We start from the raw sequence: 18740 nt of genomic DNA, 5'->3' as shown, positions 1-18740 counted from the left end.
TGTTATTTCAGTAGTTGTCTTTTTTTTTTCTGCATAAGCATATTCAGAAGCCTCTGGAGAGCAGCAGATTGCTGATTATTACCTTGTTCCCTGTCTTCTTTCTGCCTGGGTATTTTAGTTATGATCCTAAAAAGTGTGAAAAGATTAGATTCTGCATTTTAAAATATAATTCAGGAAGATTAAATTTTAGAAATTTTAAACAGCCACAAGATAATGAAAGGTTAAAGAAGGATGAGTTCTCTTACAGCAAGTGACATGGTAGTGAACATAACCTTTCTATGTTGTTTGTGTTGGTTTATTTGACTTCCTTCATTATTTATTTAGGGTAGTAGAGTTTATTCATAAAGTTGCAGATGCATTTTCTTTTTGATATTGCAAAGCAGATCTATTCTTGGTATTTTGCTTTAGCTTTATATGTTTGACCAATACTGTGAAATTCCAAAGGTTATATTACATGATAATAGTTTCTGAACATGGGCATTGACATTTATCACACTAGCGGCAATGCAAGTTGTTGGTGCCTGAAACAGCCCACTGTTTTCTATATGTATTTCTAATCATTTAACTTTTAGCATTCACAGCATGTGATGTTTTCAGATTTTCAGTGGAAGAGTTACTGCATTCAGTGCATTCTTAAGCTACATTGCTTGTGTTTTTGCGTTGTTAAAATAAAGCAGGCATTACTTGCTTAAAATTCCAAGTTAACACAAAAGCCTCTGATTTGAAGTTTTATTTTATTTTTCCATTAGGATAGGAATGAAAACGAATCCATATTTTTAGAACTATCTAACAGGCTTTCTGTCTGAAAAATCAAATGTTTATTTAAAGGGTTTTTTTTTCCTCTCTCTCTTTTTGCAAGAAAGTATTGCAATATGTCACTGGAGAAAAGCATGCACAGTCAGCATCTTTTGATTTCTTTCCTTGCACTTAGAGCCAGAATTGAATTGATGTGAGTGTGATGTGATCTTTACTTTTCCTAGACTGGGTTAGCTATGTTGTATGTGTTTCCTTTGAAAAGTGCATTCATTTCCAGGGTTAAGCTTGTAAATTTCTTTCATATTAAATAATACCTGAAAGCATTAAACTTGGTAAATCCAATTATACTCCTTCTCATAACACCATCAATATTGAAATTGTACTGTGTGGTTTGGACAGTGGAACATTATACATGTGACTGGCTTGAAGGTACATTTCTTCATAGTAGACTGCATTTACACTCACCATCTGCTTGTTTATTTTGATTTTGATATTGCTTCTTTCTGGATTTGAAAGGACAGGATTTAAAGTTGTTCTACAAGATAGTCCATTAGCATTCCTCAGTACAGCTAAGGCTTGAGACAGTTGGAGGTGTCTCATTTATATCCTTCCCTAAAATGAATCTAGGCTCAAATAGACTGATTATGTAATATCTGTCAAAATAAATCACATTATAGACAGATCAACAGGGCCACCACTAGCTAATTAAGACTCTAATGTGTAATAGAAAAAGCTGCCCTTTCTAAGTTGTCACAACAGAAAATAACATCCCCTCTTTTAGGGTACCCCTGTATAGGACACAGCATCCATAACAATCTAAAGTGATCCTCTTAATCCTATTTTCTTAATCTATTCCATGAATTTATAATATCTAGGCTGTGAGATACCCAAATACAGATAATCACAAGTTAATTTGCAGATGATTTCTATTATATATGTAGCATAATGTATAATAGGAATTTTCTTGTTTTCCTAGAATTTCAGCAAAAGCTCAAAGCTGCAGACAGTATGATACCAGTAACCCTGTTTGGAAGAGAGGTGTTAGACATAGCCGCAAAGGACTAAGAGGAGACCAGATGGTCGATTGAACAACCCCCAACAGATGTATAAAAAATAACTCAAGATTTGGGGGTGTGTGTTCTAAACCTTGTATTTTGAAAGATTATGAGATTTGTTAAATCAGAGGGCTGACCATAATGGCTCGGCTACACATTGTACAGTGGGACAAGGATGCTGACTGTGCTTGTATCCTGAGCAGGTGCTGAACAGCTAGTCAAGCGTGGGGAATTTGTAAAGACCTTGCCTAGGAAAGCTGCCTACTTAGATGAGAGGAACGCGGTACGTAGAGCCTGCACTGAGGGGAAGTGCGGAGGTCAGCTGGAGAGAGCGTGGTTTATGTCAGTGTTGAACGTAGTTTCAAAGGCCTCCCAGCAAAAGCCTCTTATGCATCCACTAATGCAGGCCATACAAATCTAGCAGTTGGCCCTCTGCCTCCCAAAAGGTTATGATGTCATGGCTGTGACAACACTGGTTAAGACAACTTTGCTCTAGTCTTTCATTCCTATTCTCAATCCTAATCCTGGGGAACTCAGGAGAAAAAGAGGAAACAAAGGAATAACAAAACCAGAAAACCCTTCCCCAGTGAAATTCCTGATTTGAGACATAGGCATGGTATGGGGAGGGTAGAAGGGAAGCTTTGTATTTGACCTCATGTTTTTCATCCTGAATATAAGTCCTCCGATCTTTATAAAGCCTTGGCAACCATTTTGGAGTTCTTTGCTTTCTCTGTAAACTCCCTACTCCTTTTTTTCCATCTACTCTGTTTTGTTTTTGTTTTTGTTTTAATTTCTGTAGTAATCAAAAGTTATCCCTGCTGGTGGATATGATACTATTTTTTTACTTATTGGAGACCCCACAATTTTCACACAACCAGTTTCTTCTTGTCATTTATGTCTCACCTCCTTTGTTGCCTCCAGAGAGGCCATTTCTGACATCCCACTCTAGATTGGTTCTCCCCACCCAAGTTACTCTACTTCCTCTTGCTGGCATAATTTTCTTAGCACTTGTATGTGAGTGAAACACTTATATGATTTCATGTATTTCCTTGTCAATCCTTTACTAAAACGTGGAATAATGAAAACTACTCTCATGTTCACCACTATGGATCAGCAGCACTTATGCTATCGTATAGCTGAATAGGGTCTCAAAAATGCGTTGGTTGCAGAAAGGATAAGTTATATAAATAACAAAAAATGACATTTGTTGAGTATTTACTATGTGAGGTAAACTCTGATAACCACTGTTGTGCAGATTTTCTGTTTAAAGCATCTTGCCTGCGCTGCTGCCTCTGTTTTGTAGGGACATTGACCCAAGTCATTTACCCAGCAGCTAGTTAGTTAAATCTTTCTCTGACTCTACAACTCCTTAACCACTGCATCACACTGCCAATTTTTCAGAAAATTCTGAAATTCTGTAAAATTCTTCTGTAATCCCAGTACTTTGGGAGGGAGGCAGGGAGATCGCTTGAGGTCAGGAGTTCAAGACTTGCCTGGCCAACATAGTGAAACCTGTCTCTACCAGAAACAAACAAACAAAAAACTAGCCAGGGGTGGTGGTGCAAACCTGTTATCTTTGCTACTTGGGAGGATGAGGTGGGAGGATTGCTTGAACCCAGGAGGCGGAGGTTGCAGTGAGCTGAGATTGCACCATTGCACTCCAGCCTGGGCATCAGAGCGAGACTCCATCTCAAAAAAAAAAAAAAAAAAAAGGAAAAAGAAAATCTTTTTATACAGTAGGCATTTAGTTTTGTTTGCCTACAGACACATAGTGTGTGTCAGGGCTTTTAAAAAATATTGTACTGAGAAACAGTCAGGTGGTCTGATCAGGAAACATATATTCAAAAAACATCATACAAACAGACTCAGTGTTAGTCACCTTCCTTTATCCTTGCCTTGTCTTTTTAAAATTAAAAATTGCTACAGGTTTTTATTCTTACATTATTTTTATTATGGCTTTCTTCTGATTACTAATTTTTCTATAGCAGAGTCCTCTCAGCTCTAGAAATTGAGGTCAAAATTTTCGTTGCTTTAATTATTATTTACCACAAATGCTCTAAAAAGACATGCCAGCTTTGACTTAATGATTCCAGCTTCTAGTTAGTTCATCTTTTTTTCCCTAAATATTTTCTAAAATAAACTCTCTAACCACACACACACACACACACACACACACACACACACACACACACACACACAGTATTTTTAAAATGCCTAATTTTTTTCTCCATGAGAAGTAGTTTAAATATATGCTATAAAGGCTCCTAAAAATTGATCACTCTTTGTGCAGGCTTAATTGTTTTGTGAAGTCTTACATAATGGGGAGAGATGGACTTAATTGTAATTTAAATTGCTATGTTGCTGTGTTCTGTTTTATTATTGGATTGTTAGGTTAATTTCTATAAAGTACTTTGAATCCTTATACAGTGCTAGACAGATTGATTCAATTATGTGCAAAATTTATGTGCAATTATGTATACATCTTGAAGAAAGAGTAAATGTCTTAAATATTTTATAACACATATGTCCTCATTAAATGTATTATTGGCAGCAGGCTAAAGGTGAGAAGGAAGGCATATTATTAATCTTTGTATTTTTTGCCCCTCTCCCATGTATAGTAGCTGGGTACTTTATGAAAACTTAGTAAATGTAAGAATCAAAGAAAAGATGTCTTATGTTATCATTAACAACCATATCATTTGTAATAGATTTCCCAAGCTTTTACTTTCTCATCAGGCTTTAAATCTTATCTGAATAAGTTGTATGCATAATTTAAATGCTTTCTCTCATTTAAATGGTATTTAATTTTCACTTCTGTAATTATTTGGTTGCTAAATCTTATGGTTGACAAGTTGGACATTGGCTAATACCCTTTGCAAATAAAAGGACATCGGTTTTTGACAGCAAGGGAAAATACAGTCAAGGCAGTCTTTCAGGAGATTCTGACAACTCTCAGTCAAAGAACATTAATCAAGTAACTGGGATGTTGTAAAATTGGTAGAAATTACACAGAAACTAGGAATAAAAAGGATTGAGACCGTATGAAGCCAGCCTTTTAACCTTTTGAGGAGTTTTAGCATTCCTATGGCTGTGAATTTAATGGCTTTTCAGTTTCGTGTGCTTAAGACCCTTTTTATTACAGGTAATTTTCTATATAAAGTGATCAGCTAGATAAGCTGTATTTCAAAACTTTTAAATGTCTTTTATTACATTATCATCACCGTGGTCGATTCATTTATGAAACACAAAGTGCTCCCATTTGGAGAGATTTATTCTCATATTCATTTTTTCCTGGATTTGCTAGAACCTGTCATGTTCGTGTTCTGAAGGTTAATGCCCAAAGTCAAGCAGACAGAAGCCAAGTGCTGCAAGGTTTCCAAGATTAGGACTGATTCCCTTCACAGAAATAAATGATTCCTGCCATGTTCAGTGATTTTGTGCAGTGCTCCCCACGGCTGAGTGAGTGCAGCAATACTGTAGTCCTTACATGCTGTACATACTGATGACACTCAGTGTTAACTTGATTGACTGAGCGGTGCGCTGGAGAGGACGCACCTGCGAGAGAAGTGCAGACACATATATTTTTATCCTGGTTTCGAAACATTTATTTTACATTCATTTGACTTGGGAGCCATAGTTTCAAATTCCATGGACTCTCAAGCCACAGTGCTAAGGTAGAAGAAACCATTAAGTGCTGCTTTGTTGTTAGAATTATACCGAAAATGGTCTCGGGCTTATACCCTTTGCCAAAGCCTGATTTTATGCTTTTAAGGGAAAATGACATGAAGGTAACTATTAAGAATCCTGAGAAATTAAGGGCTCTGTGGAATTTAAGTCTCTTAAGAGGTTCTGTCTAATGATGGGCAAATGAGTCATTTAATTCAATTATGAGCAATTATTTTGGCTATATTTTTATGTCATATCTTTTGATTATGTTTTGTAGGCTTTGAGGCAGCAGCAGAAAAGAAGAAATGGAGTCTCAATGATGGTAAACAAGACTGTTCCTCGTGTTGTTTTGACACCATTGAAGGTGTCTGATGAGCAGTCGGATTCGCCTTCAGGTAAAGAGCTGAAATACCATATGCTTGGCCAGTTTCTTCCTGGAGGAGACTTCCTCACTGAGAGAGATGTCATGATTTTTTTCTGAAACTGAGTAATACTTCCACTTAAGGTTTGGTTTAATTTTTTTATACCTTTGACTCAGTGATTCAAAAATATAGACTATTTCCAGTTTAGAAAAGAAAAATGTACCAGCTTGCTCGTCATCAGCAAATGAAGACAGTAGGTGTAAGAAAATGTGTAGGTGAATTTTGTGGTTGCTGTTGCTTTGGCTTTTGTTTGAATGTTGAACTTTAAGGGTGGACCACATGCTGATGTATAATACCATCAAAAGCAGTTCTTTGTGAGTGTGAATTTGGTCTTCAGTCCTGTGCTGCAAAATCAGAAATCCTTTATTAGTTTTTGTGTTCTGGCAGCATTCTTCTCACCCCAGTGCAGCCCTGACCTTTTCTTCTAATTTACCTTCTGTCACTTTATCAGTTATGTACTATTCTATTTATTGTAGATTAACGTTTGTATTTTTTGTTCCTACTTCAACATAAAGTTATTTATAAAGGTATAATCTCTCCCTCTCTTCAAGATTCCTTTCTTCTTCATCTTCCTGTCTCTGTCTTGTGTTGTCTCAAAATGGCATAGTATTGTTCAAGCTTATTCGTGTATTTTACAAAGACCTGACTCTATTTCTTTTAAAAGCTATCAGATCAGTGAACGTAGTTTTGACTCCACTATTAGGCCATCTGTTCTTGCTTTTTGTTCTGTTTGATTGATTTATTGGGCTTCTTTTTTTATATCCAGTAGGGGAATCAGATTGTGGCCAAAGGTAGTATATTAACTCTTAGAAAAGGAGATTATATCTACAGTTCCTCAAACAATTTTAGATTTTTCTTTTCGAGGACAGCTAGAGAAGATAATGACATAATAACTATTTCCTTTTTTAGGATCCGAATCTAAAAATGGTGAAGCAGACAGTTCAGATAAAGAAATGAAACATGGGCAAAAATCTCCCACTGGAAAACAAACAAGTCAGCACTTAAAACGATTAAAAAAGTCTGGTTTAGGTGAGTGTTTAATAGACTATGCCATTTCACATTTTAGAAATTTATGTTTCTTCAAATAAATTATCTAAAATTCTCAGAACATTTTTTTAATGATTAAACAAGGAAATTAAAATTTCCCTCCATTTATCAAAACCAAAAAGGGTGCTAAATAAGGAAACATTGTAGTTACAACTGAATGGTCTTAAGCCTATTACTAAATTTGTGAATGATAATATTGGATGAAGCAGAGGGTAAAGATAAGAGACTTAAAATTGATACATGTAAAATAATTATCTGCCGGGTCGTGATTCTATCTAATGTGTAGTGCTTTGTCTGTGCAGCGAGGTTATACTTTATTGGAATATGCTGTATTGGAAGAAAAAAATGCAACCTTTATAAAGGGTTCACTGAACTGGAGAGTACATTGTCCGTGGCGTCTGCTGCAGTAAAATTGCTCTTCCTTGCTTTTTGTCTATGCTTCTTAAAATATTTAGTAGTGGCTCTCTGAAAAAATAATGTAAAATTGCTGAGAAATGTGGGAGGCACAGGCCACAGGTCTTTCAAGTCAGCACCAGGTTTTCTTCGACATACTTCTTTCCTGATAACTTTTCATCAGGAACCCCCAACAGCATTCAGGCAGAAAAGAGCATGAGAATTAAGACAGAAATAAACATATCCTGGTTTGAACACTAGAATTCTCAACTGCCACTGCCTTGTTGCTGCACCTGGATCCTGATGGCTTCATTTCTCTCTCTGAGTTGTTTTACCTGTGAATAGGGTCATGATAATAACCTGGATCATTATAATATTTTGTAAAATGTTTGGCAGAAACTACAGATTTATTGATGTGAACTGTATTACCTGTTCGGCCACTTACTTTCTTGGCAACTTGAGATAATTCTTATTTGCAGAGTGTATCTGTTTATAAAATTCAAGATTTTATCTGATTTTTTTTTGGTAAAGTTCTTTCAATTGTTACTATATGACAGACATATTTGCTAAATCTTGGGACATACTTCCAATAAAAAGACTTTAAATAGGATTTATTTATATTTAAATAAGAGACCTTTAGGAAAGCAGAATATTTTTTATTTAAAATCTTTAAATACAGCATAATTCTCTGTTTTGCATTATTTTCAAGGCTAAATAATTTTAGTTATTCTCTAGCCCAAAATAATGTGTGTTTGTGTATAACCATACTTACCTATACATTGACATATTCTTTCCTAGTACTCTGGGTGTTGTAAAGTAAGTATTTTAATGTAAGTAGCTTCTGAAATAGAAAACTATAGTGGGAGAATGATATATAAAGAATATACCAAAAATCCAAAACAGTACCACATTATCATACACTAAGGAATTTAAACGTCAGTGACCTTTAGTTAAAAACAGTCGGCTGCCAACCTTCATAAAGTTAGTGCCATGTAATGAGTGTATGAAAATTTAAGGCACAGGGGCATCCCCATTTATTTCCTTAGTTACTTCAGTACTGAAAGTTACTAAGGTGTGCCATTATCAGGATCCTCTCAGGGGCTCAGATCTTTAGTCATTCTTTTTTTATTTTTTTTTCTTTTTTGAGACGGGGTTTTGCTCTTGTTGCCCAGGCTAGAGTACAGTGGCACCATCTCAGCTCACTGCAACCTCTGCCTCCCGGGTTCAAGTGATTCTCCTGCCTATTCAGCTGGGATTACAGGCACTGCCACCATACCCAGCTGATTTTTGTATTTTTGGTAGAGACAGGGTTTCACCATGTTGGCCAGGCTGGTCTCAAACTCCTGACCTCAGGTGATCCGCTTGCCTCTGCCTCTCAAAGTGCTGGGATTGGGGAGTGGGCCACCATGCCCGGCCCAGGATCTCTTGTATTCTGATTTTTGTATCTTGAAGTCCATGCTCAATGAATTAGAGAATCAGAATTTGTTTTAATACTGAAAGTCAACTGAAAGATATAAAGACTGATACACAAGTCTGCTCTTAGGAAATCCTGCATGCCACTAAACGTCTTATATGTTAGATATCGTGTTGCTGAAGGATTTCGGCAAATTGTTAGCAAATTAAAAGGTAATGAAGGAGTGCCCCCTGATATTTCAAACCTGCTTTGTTCTAGACTATAAAGTAATGGAGATAATGAAACTAATGGAGGAATGGAGAAGTGAAGTCACATTCACTGGCCATATGTAATGGAATGGTCTAGGTATTTTAACATAAGTTATGTCTTTTAATTTTACTTCAATTTTGTACAGTAGAATGACGTCTGTTTTACAGCCGAAGGAACTGAGATCCTGAAGGTTTAAGGAGGTTGCATGAAAATGACACAACTAAGTGATATAGGCCAAGACATATCTAACTCCAAAGTCTAAGCCGTTCATTCTGGATAGAATCTGAATGTTAAATCATCTAACCTATATTTTAGACCTGTAGGCGCCACTCAGGGAAACACAAGAAATGACGTGGTGAGACTACCATAGGTGTTAAAGTGCAGGTCTAACTACACATGGAAGGAGAGCTAGCAATTGTAAGATTTCTCACCCTATTCTGCATCAAACACAAGGAGGAAGAAGGTGGGATTTAAAATAAGCCAGCTGAAGTACAATTCTGTCAAAGGTAAACTGCAGGTGTTTACTGGGTAGGAACTGTGACTGGCTGACTAACCTATCCAGCAGCTGAATGGAATGGCTTATTTTGTGTAAATGAAGTCAGTAGTATTTTCGAAGTTTCCAATATATGCCCAGCAGTAGAAAATGAAAAAGCATGGAATGAAAGGACGGTCCTTAAATATAACCATGTCCAGAAAATAACCCTTTTTTTTTTTTTTTTTTTTTTTTTTTTGAGACGCAATCTCGCTCTGTGGCCCCAGACTGGAGTACAGTAGCACAATCTCGGCCCACTGCAAGCTCTGCCTCCCGGGCTTCACCCCATTCTTCTGCCTCAACCTCCCGATTAGCTGGCATTACAGGTGCCCGCCACCACGCCTGGCTAATTTTTTGCATTTTTAGTAGAGACAGGGTTTCACGGTGTTAGCCAGGATGGTCTCAATCTCCTGACCTCGTGGTCCGCCCACTTCGGCCTCCCAAAGTGTTGGGATTACAGGCGTGAGCCACTGTGCCTGGCCGCCAGTGTCTTTTTTAGACAGTAATGTTTTTAATGCCCTGTTAGAATCAGACTGATATTTAATACTCTGTAAGGCATACTTACATACATTCTGCTCTTTGCCATTAAGTTGTTAACTCCTTGGAACAGTGGCCTTTCTGTCCACATCTGTAGTCCTTACTACAACCATCATAGCCCTTCTGTTTAGTAGGTTCTCAATGAGTTTGGAATGAATGACTGATTCTAATTAACTGAATGACCTAGAAGTTTGGATGAATGAATGACACATTCTAGGGGGTCCAGCATAGTGAAGTTTCTCCTATCTTCTTGAATGAAAATGGTCCTGTGTTTGTGGAGAAGGTCATTCTTTGTATACCAGCGTGTAGCAGATCCAAAGGAGTGATCCCCCCTCATATCCTTTAGCCAGCCAGATAGAGACAGCCTGTATTCCCTATTCTATTTTTTTTCCACCTGAGTTAGACATCTAATTCATATGGTCTTGAAATGAGGTTTTTTACTTTACTTGCTTTCTCTAGGTAGTAGTGGGTATGTATAAGTCCTAACCTGTTGAAACCATGCTGAATTAAAACAAATGCTGTAAGTCTGTTCTAATTTAAGTTAATAATTCTGAAACAAAATCCAGTGAAAACCAGAGTTCAGGGTATAAGTGTATAGTTTTTTTCTCATTGTGATATTTTCCTAAAAGGATACAAAGTTCTTCTAATTGTCCCCTAAGTGCCTCCTCTTGATTTCTAGCAATTAGTTGCTTTATCAGATTGCAAGATATTCACTCTGTGCAAGGCATGGGTTTCACTTGGGCCTTACATCTAAGGAGTGTAGCCCAAGACACAATGGACCCCAGTATGTTCTCTCAACACTCTTCAGTACAGGAGGCACCATAGGCCCCCTCAGACTCTCTCATGCTCAGCTTCCCTAGAGAGGGTTAGAAGCACACAATAAAACAAGAATAATAATAAGAAGCTTCAAAATTTCTCAACCTCAGTTTTAATCTTAAGTTGAAAATAAAAGAAAAAAATTTCCTCAGTCATTGTAATTCTGATGGTAATCTCAAAGTTCTCCTGAGAAATATACCACCCAGCTTGGGAAGCTACAACTGTTGATGTAGGTTTTTGGTTTTGTTCTGTTTGTTTGCCCACGGCCAGGGTTATGCATGAAAACTATGATGATATTTCTTTGAGTAGCCCACTGATTGAATAGACTTGGTCACGGGGTGAGTGCAGTTGAAAAATATAGTGCTTCTAAAATGGTGTGTATTTCTCTGATGAGGTTATAAAGAAACAAAACAAAACTTTGGTGGTCCCTTTCCTATTTCTTAATCAAGTACAATAGAAAACACTGTTCTGATATGCATAAAACAAATGCTAACAATATCTACAAGGACTCCTTTATTATAGACCTTGAAAATTATTATAACAGTAAATGTTAAACTACCAAATAACCAGGCAGTAGAAACTTCATCTGCTGGGATGAAGGGTAGGTGCCAGCTGCAAATGCGGTTAGAAGCATATGTTTTTCTTGCCTAATCAGTTGTTTAAATAATACCCTCTCTCCTTGCCTTACCAAAGGATAAACCACTTAAAACCCTCTCCCATGAAGATTTCTGAGACAATCCTAGTACATTATCATCTCACTGTCTTCATGGCACTTAGAACACAGATTTGTGAATACTTTAAACTTTCTTTAGTAATATACTCTTACCACTTGTTTTCTATATCTTGATATCTTACAATTTTCCCTAACTAAAATGTAAGTTCCTTGAATTCAAGGTCATTGACCTAAAGTAGTTTTAATTATACTTCTTCCTACGCAATCACGCAATCACACGGTAAGAGTTTAAAAAGTGCTTGCTAAACAAATGTAAGCTTCTAATGGATGTCTCCAAGGGGGGTTTAATACATGTCCGTGGTGGGCTTAACTTCTGGGATTCATTCCAATGTATTTTATTTGGTTTAATGTTTTCGGAGTGAAGAATTATAGCTTTGTTGGTTTATAAAATGGTACATACTCTTTAAATAAACCAAAGCATAAATATAAAAATAAAGTTTGAATAATAACTGCATATCTTTTCATCCAAAATAATTATCTCCAGTGCATTATAAACGTTATTTGACATTTCTTACTGTGTATCTATAGCCAGAGATATTAGAAAACCTGTATTACACCATTTTAATTAAAAGTACAAAATTTAATTAATTTTATATTAAATAATAAAAAAGTAAAAGTAAAAAACAAAATTGTTAAATATTGCCACAAAAAAAGTTTTCTCCAGAGTTATTACAAATATGAGAAACTGAAATAAGAATGATTACCTTTTTAACTACTCATTTCAACTTTGGACAATATATTATAAAAAGATAGGGAAATAATTACACTACAGAGCTTCCTACCTGCATGTTTTTGTTACAATATTTTTTGAATATCGAAGTTGGTAACATTTATGTTCTATTTGTTTAACCATAATTCCTATAGCTCATTAACCCTGGTACTATATTTTAATGGACTCAGTGCTCCATGTAGACTTTTTACACAATTTCTTCATTTATGAAGACTACATTGATTCATGTTGTATATTGATTAGATTTTGCCCTCTGATAGATATTTTTCTCATTAGATTTTATTCTTTGGAAGCTGATTTTTCTTCTCTGAGCGCCACTTAATTTAATTTCATCTTAGAGACATAGTTTCGCTCTGATGTGCAAGCTGAAGTGCAATGATACCATCATAGCTTACTGCAGCCTCAAACTCCTGAGCTCAAGAAATCCTTCTGCCTCATCTTCCCAAGTAACTGGGACTACAGGCATGCGCCATTATGCTAGTGTGTGTGTGTTTGTTTGTTTGTTTGTTTTAGATACAGGGTCTTGCTGTTTTTCAGGCTAGTCTGGATCTCCTGGCCTCAAACAGTCCTCCCACCTCAGACTTTTGAGTAGCTAGGATTACAGGCGTGAGCCACTACACCTAGCAGACCTGTTTGTCAGAATCGTTCCTCTCTAATTTCTTGAGATCGTGAGGAACTCTTTGGGTTAGAACTCTGTGTTTGAGCAGTGCTTCTTGTCTGCCTGGTCTGCCTTTTGCGTGTGCTTCTCTATGTGAGTGTGTCTGTGTCGCTGTGTGTGCACACTTCATGCATAATCCTTGTATGGGCTCCCTTCTGGGAAATGTGAGTCTGGAAGCCAGCAGACTACCCAGTGATCAACCAGTGTTCTGGAGCCTGCAACTTTCACAGGTTGGTGGTCTTCGAACTCCCTGTGGCCAAATAGAGAATTTCCCTCACCCTAGTGGAACACATTCCCCATGAGTTTTATCATGAGATCAGTCGGGTGTCTTCTTGTATAGCATAGACTGTGGCAATGTAGCAATTGTTGCTTCTTTTCTCCTTTGCCCTACCTCAGACCCTCTAGGCCAAGTGTCTGGGAATTAAACGCTAAAATGACTACATCTTTTTTCCTTCTCTGGGTACTGTTGGGAGATATGAGGTACCAACTTTAATGAGATAAGACAATCATATATAATTGGATTGTTCTTAAGCCAATTAAGAGTACACGTGTAAGGATAATTAAAATGGAATTAAACATCCTTTGTGGCAAGAAATTTAGTTCATCTTCTCTGTCTTTGTTCCAAAATCATAAAACGTATTTTTGCTTAGGTGGACATCTTTGAAATAGTTCTTCTTTTGACTTTGTCATAAAAGACTATGTGCCTCTCTGAAGTGTCTTTATTCTGATATTCTTAAACATTTCATACCATACTAAATAATAGCAGTGTAAGTTCCTATTTCTCACATTGCTCAAAACATGTTTCAGAAGTAGAAAATAAAAAGTTTTACATTTTTCTCAGTTTTCTAACGTTTCCTCCAATCAGAGTCACTCTCAATAAATGACCTCAACTCTGTTACATGAGAATATTTATGCCATTTAATAAGAATTAAGCAAAATTTTTTTCATATATATGTATTTTTTAACATTTTTGACTCTAGGTTTGGCCTTTGCCTCTACTTCTGAGAAGAGAAGCTTCTTCCTAATTCTGGTGTAAGGTTTTTATTGTGAAATATTTCAAACATATAGAAAAATACATATGCTAGTAGAACAGACACCTGCATACCCGACATCTCAACTCAACAAATATTAGATTTTTTGAATAGAAACAACTTGTAAAATTTTATGTATTTGTGAGATTGGCTAGTACAGTCTCTCTCATATCGTCCTGCTTCTCTTTCTTTTGTAATAAATGTTATATTATTTTTATAAAGTCAGTTGAAGAGGTTTTTTCTTTTTTTCTGAAATATGTATGTAATGAAATAGGGAGTTCCAGAGTCAAGAAAGTAAGTCTCCCTCCCCACATACAATTTATCTTTAGAGCCGTTTATAATTTGTATAATTTGTGCTTTGTGTATTTGTGGGAAAGAGGGCACAAATTCAGTTTTTAAAAAGTTTTTACACATTTATCTTTCTCTTTTCAGGTTAAATTTGGAAATGTATAAAACTTAAAATAATTTGTCTTCAATGACATTGCAAAGAGTCATAATAATATGCTTTTTAAAATCTACTTTTAATTATAATTACATCTACCTTTAAATATGTACTCTCTCAAGTATTGTGTCCTTACCTTTCATTCCTCTTCACATTTGTTTATACCATCTCAGGCCAGAGATGTCTTTTAAGAGCTTAATAAAAAATATTTTTTATTGTTGATGGTTTTCATTATTGTTTTCTGTTTAATGAATGTCTGCTTTTTTCTTTTCATCTTTCCTTCTTTCTAATTATTCTTTAGTTCATTCATTAACTTCATTATTTTTACATGTAAACTTCTAATTTTCAGTTTTCTTCTACCCTCTAATATATGCAATTTACCTTGAAAATCAGTTGAGTGGCATTTTAAAAAATTTGGTACCATTAAAAATTCAAATACTTTATAATTTCCGTTACAGTTTTTTTTTTTTTCTGTAACGTGTAAAGTACATACAAGTGTGCTTTTGAATGTCTAAACATATAATGGACGTGTGGGGTATTAGATAATTGATACCTTTGTAATATGGTACTGTATTTAATTTCTTTTGGGGCAGAAAGATGAGGCTTTCGATTATTCTTCAGTATCTGTTGAGACTCACTGGACAGTTGTGTTATGTTTTGTTTTCTTGTTGCTTTTGAATGCTGGGGAAAAAACTCCTTTCTCTAATGGCTCGGTACAATGCCCTGTGTTAAATTTGTTGGTTCAAGATTGATTATTGAGTTGTAAAAGTCCTCTGTAACCTTAAGACAATTTTTTTTTGATCCAATCTATCAGGTTTTGGTAATATATGTTAGGACTTTCTGTTCCTAACTGAATACCCTTGATTTCTTTCTCTTGCCTAATTGCCCTAGCCAGAACTTCCAACACTATGTTGAATAGGAGTGGTGAGAGAGGGCATCCCTGTCTTGTGCCAGTTTTCAAAGGGAATTTTTCCAGTTTTTGCCCATTCAGTATGATATTGGCTGTGGGTTTGTCATAAATAGCTCTTATTATTTTGAGGTACGTTCCATCAATACCGAATTTATTGAGCGTTTTTAGCATGAAGGGCTGTTGAATTTTGTCAAAAGCCTTTTCTGCATCTATTGAGATAATCATGTGGTTCTTGTCTTTGGTTCTGTTTATATGCTGGATTATGTTTATTGATTTGCGAATGTTGAACCAGCCTTGCATCCCAGGGATGAAGCCCACTTGATCATGGTGGATAAGCTTTTTGATGTGTTGCTGAATCCGGTTTGCCAGTATTTTATGAGGATTTTTGCATCGATGTTCATCAGGGATATTGGTCTAAAATTCTCTTTTTTTGTTGTGTCTCTGCCAGGCTTTGGTATCAGGATGATGTTGGCCTCATAAAATGAGTTAGGGAGGATTCCCTCTTTTTCTATTGATTGGAATAGTTTCAGAAGGAATGGTACCAACTCCTCCTTGTACCTCTGGTAGAATTCAGCTGTGAATCCATCTGGTCCTGGACTTTTTTTGGTTGGTAGGCTATTAATTATTGCCTCAATTTCAGAGCCTGCTATTGGTCTATTCAGGGATTCAACTTCTTCCTGGTTTAGTCTTGGAAGAGTGTAAGTGTCCAGGAAATTATCCATTTCTTCTAGATTTTCCAGTTTATTTGCATAGAAGTGTTTATAGTATTCTCTGATGGTAGTTTGTATTTCTGTGGGGTCGGTGGTGATATCCCCTTTATCATTTTTAATTGCGTCGATTTGATTCTTCTCTCTTTTCTTCTTTATTAGTCTTGCTAGTGGTCTGTCAATTTTGTTGATCTTTTCAAAAAACCAACTCCTGGATTCATTGATTTTTTGGAGAGTTTTTTGTGTCTCTATCTCCTTCAGTTCTGCTCTGATCTTAGTTATTTCTAGCCTTCTGCTAGCTTTCGAATGTGTTTGCTCTTGCTTCTCCAGTTCTTTTAATTGTGATGTTAGAGTGTCAATTTTAGATCTTTCCTGCTTTCTCTTGTGGGCATTTAGTGCTATAAATTTCCCTCTACACACTGCTTTAAATGTGTCCCAGAGATTCTGGTATGTTGTATCTTTGTTCTCATTGGTTTCAAAGAACATCTTTATTTCTGCCTTCATTTCGTTATGTACCCAGTAGTCATTCAGGAGCAGGTTGTTCAGTTTCCATGTAGTTGAGCGGTTTTGATTGAGTTTCTTAGTCCTGAGTTCTAGTTTGATTGCACTGTGGTCTGAGAGACAGTTTGTTATAATTTCTGTTCTTGTACATTTGCTGAGGAGTGCTTTACTTCCAATTACGTGGTCGATTTTGGAGTAAGTACGATGTGGTGCTGAGAAGAATGTATATTCTGTTGATTTGGGGTGGAGAGTTCTATAGATGTCTATTAGGTCTGCTTGCTGCAGAGATGAGTTCAATTCCTGGATATCCTTGTTAACTTTCTGTCTCGTTGATCTGTCTAATGTTGACAGTGGAGTGTTGAAGTCTCCCATTATTATTGTATGGGAGTCTAAGTCTCTTTATAAGTCTCTAAGGACTTGCTTTATGAATCTGGGTGCTCCTGTATTGGGTGCATATATATTTAGGATAGTTAGCTCTTCCTGTTGAATTGATCCCTTTACCATTATGTAATGGCCTTCTTTGTCTCTTTTGATCTTTGATGGTTTAAAGTCTGTTTTATCAGAGACTAGTATTGCAACCCCCGCTTTTTTTGGTTCTCCATTTTTTTGGTAAATCTTCCTCCATCCCTTTATTTTGAGCCTATGTATGTCTCTGCGTGTGAGATGGGTCTCCTGAATACAGCAGACTGATGGGTCTTGACTCTTTATCCAGTTTGCCAGTCTGTGTCTTTTAATTGGAGCATTTAGTCCATTTACATTTAAGGTTAAGATTGTTATGTGTGAACTTGATCCTGCCATTATGATATTAACTGGTTATTTTGCTCGTTAGTTGATGCAGTTTCTTCCTAGCCTCGATGGTCTTTACATTTTGGCATGTTTTTGCAATGGCTGGTACCGGTTGTTCCTTTCCATGTTTAGTGCTTCCTTCAGGGTCTCTTGTAAGGCAGGCCTAGTGGTGACAAAATCTCTAAGCATTTGCTTATCTGTAAAGGATTTTATTTCTCCTTCACTTATGAAACTTAGTTTGGCTGGATATAAAATTCTGGGTTGAAAATTCTTTTCTTTAAGAATGTTGAATATTGGCCCCCACTCTCTTCTGGCTTGGAGAGTTTCTGCCGAGAGATCTGCTATTAGTCTGATGGGCTTCCCTTTGTGGGTAACCCGACCTTTCTCTCTGGCTGCCCTTAAGATTTTTTCCTTCATTTCAACTTTGGTGAATCTGGCAATTATGTGTCTTGGAGTTGCTCTTCTCGAGGAGTATCTTTGTGGCGTTCTCTGTATTTCCTGGATTTGAATGTTGGCTTGCCCTACTAGGTTGGGGAAGTTCTCCTGGATGATATCCTGAAGAGTGTTTTCCAACTTGGTTCCATTTTCCCCCTCACTTTCAGGCACCCCAATCAGACGTAGATTTGGTCTTTTCACATAATCCCATACTTCTTGCAGGCTTTGTTCATTTCCTTTGCTTCTTTTTTCTTTTGGTTTCTCTTCTCGCTTCATTTCATTCATTTGATCCTCAATCGCAGATACTCTTTCTTCCAGTTGATCGAGTCGGTTACTGAAGCTTGTGCATTTGTCACGTATTTCTCGTGTCATGGTTTTCATCTCTTTCATTTCGTTTATGACCTTCTCTGCATTAATTACTCTAGCCATCAATTCTTCCACTTTTTTTTCAAGATTTTTAGTTTCTTTGCGCTGGGTACATAATTCCTCCTTTAGCTCTGAGAAATTTGATGGACTGAAGCCTTCTTCTCTCATCTCGTCAAAGTCATTCTCCGTCCAGCTTTGATCCGTTGCTGGCGATGAGCTGCGCTCCTTTGCCGGGGGAGATGCACTCTTATTTTTTGAATTTCCAGCTTTTCTGCCCTGCTTTTTCCCCATCTTTCTGGTTTTATCTGCCTCTGGTCTTTGATGATGGTGATGTACTGATGGGGTTTTGGTGTAGGTGTCCTTCCTGTTTGATAGTTTTCCTTCTAACAGTCAGGGCCCTCAGCTGTAGGTCTGTTGCAGATTGCTTGAGGTCCACTCTGTTTGCAGATGACATGATTGTATATTTAGAAAACCCCATTGTCTCAGCCCAAAATCTCCTTAAGCTGATAAGCAACTTCAGCAAAGTCTCAGGATACAAAATTAATGTGCAAAAA

General features: G+C 36.6%; 1 protein-coding gene across 2 annotated transcripts in view; it reads left to right on the top strand.

Moving 5' to 3' along the window:
* Window positions 1-18740, top strand: part of ASXL3 (ASXL transcriptional regulator 3) — a 150195-nt gene that overhangs the window by 58105 nt on the left and 73350 nt on the right. For both annotated transcript variants that reach the window (XM_077975059.1, XM_077975058.1), the window contains 2 exons: window positions 5755-5872; window positions 6809-6928. In XM_077975059.1, the coding sequence (XP_077831185.1) occupies window positions 5755-5872; window positions 6809-6928 (238 nt within the window). The remainder of the gene's footprint in view (window positions 1-5754; window positions 5873-6808; window positions 6929-18740) is intronic.

Source organism: Macaca mulatta, chromosome 18 (assembly GCF_049350105.2).
Source record: "Macaca mulatta isolate MMU2019108-1 chromosome 18, T2T-MMU8v2.0, whole genome shotgun sequence".
Classification (NCBI taxonomy): Eukaryota; Metazoa; Chordata; class Mammalia; order Primates; family Cercopithecidae; genus Macaca; species Macaca mulatta.
The sequence above is the reverse complement of the archived record's forward strand: the minus strand, read 5'-3'. Positions and strand labels throughout refer to the sequence as shown.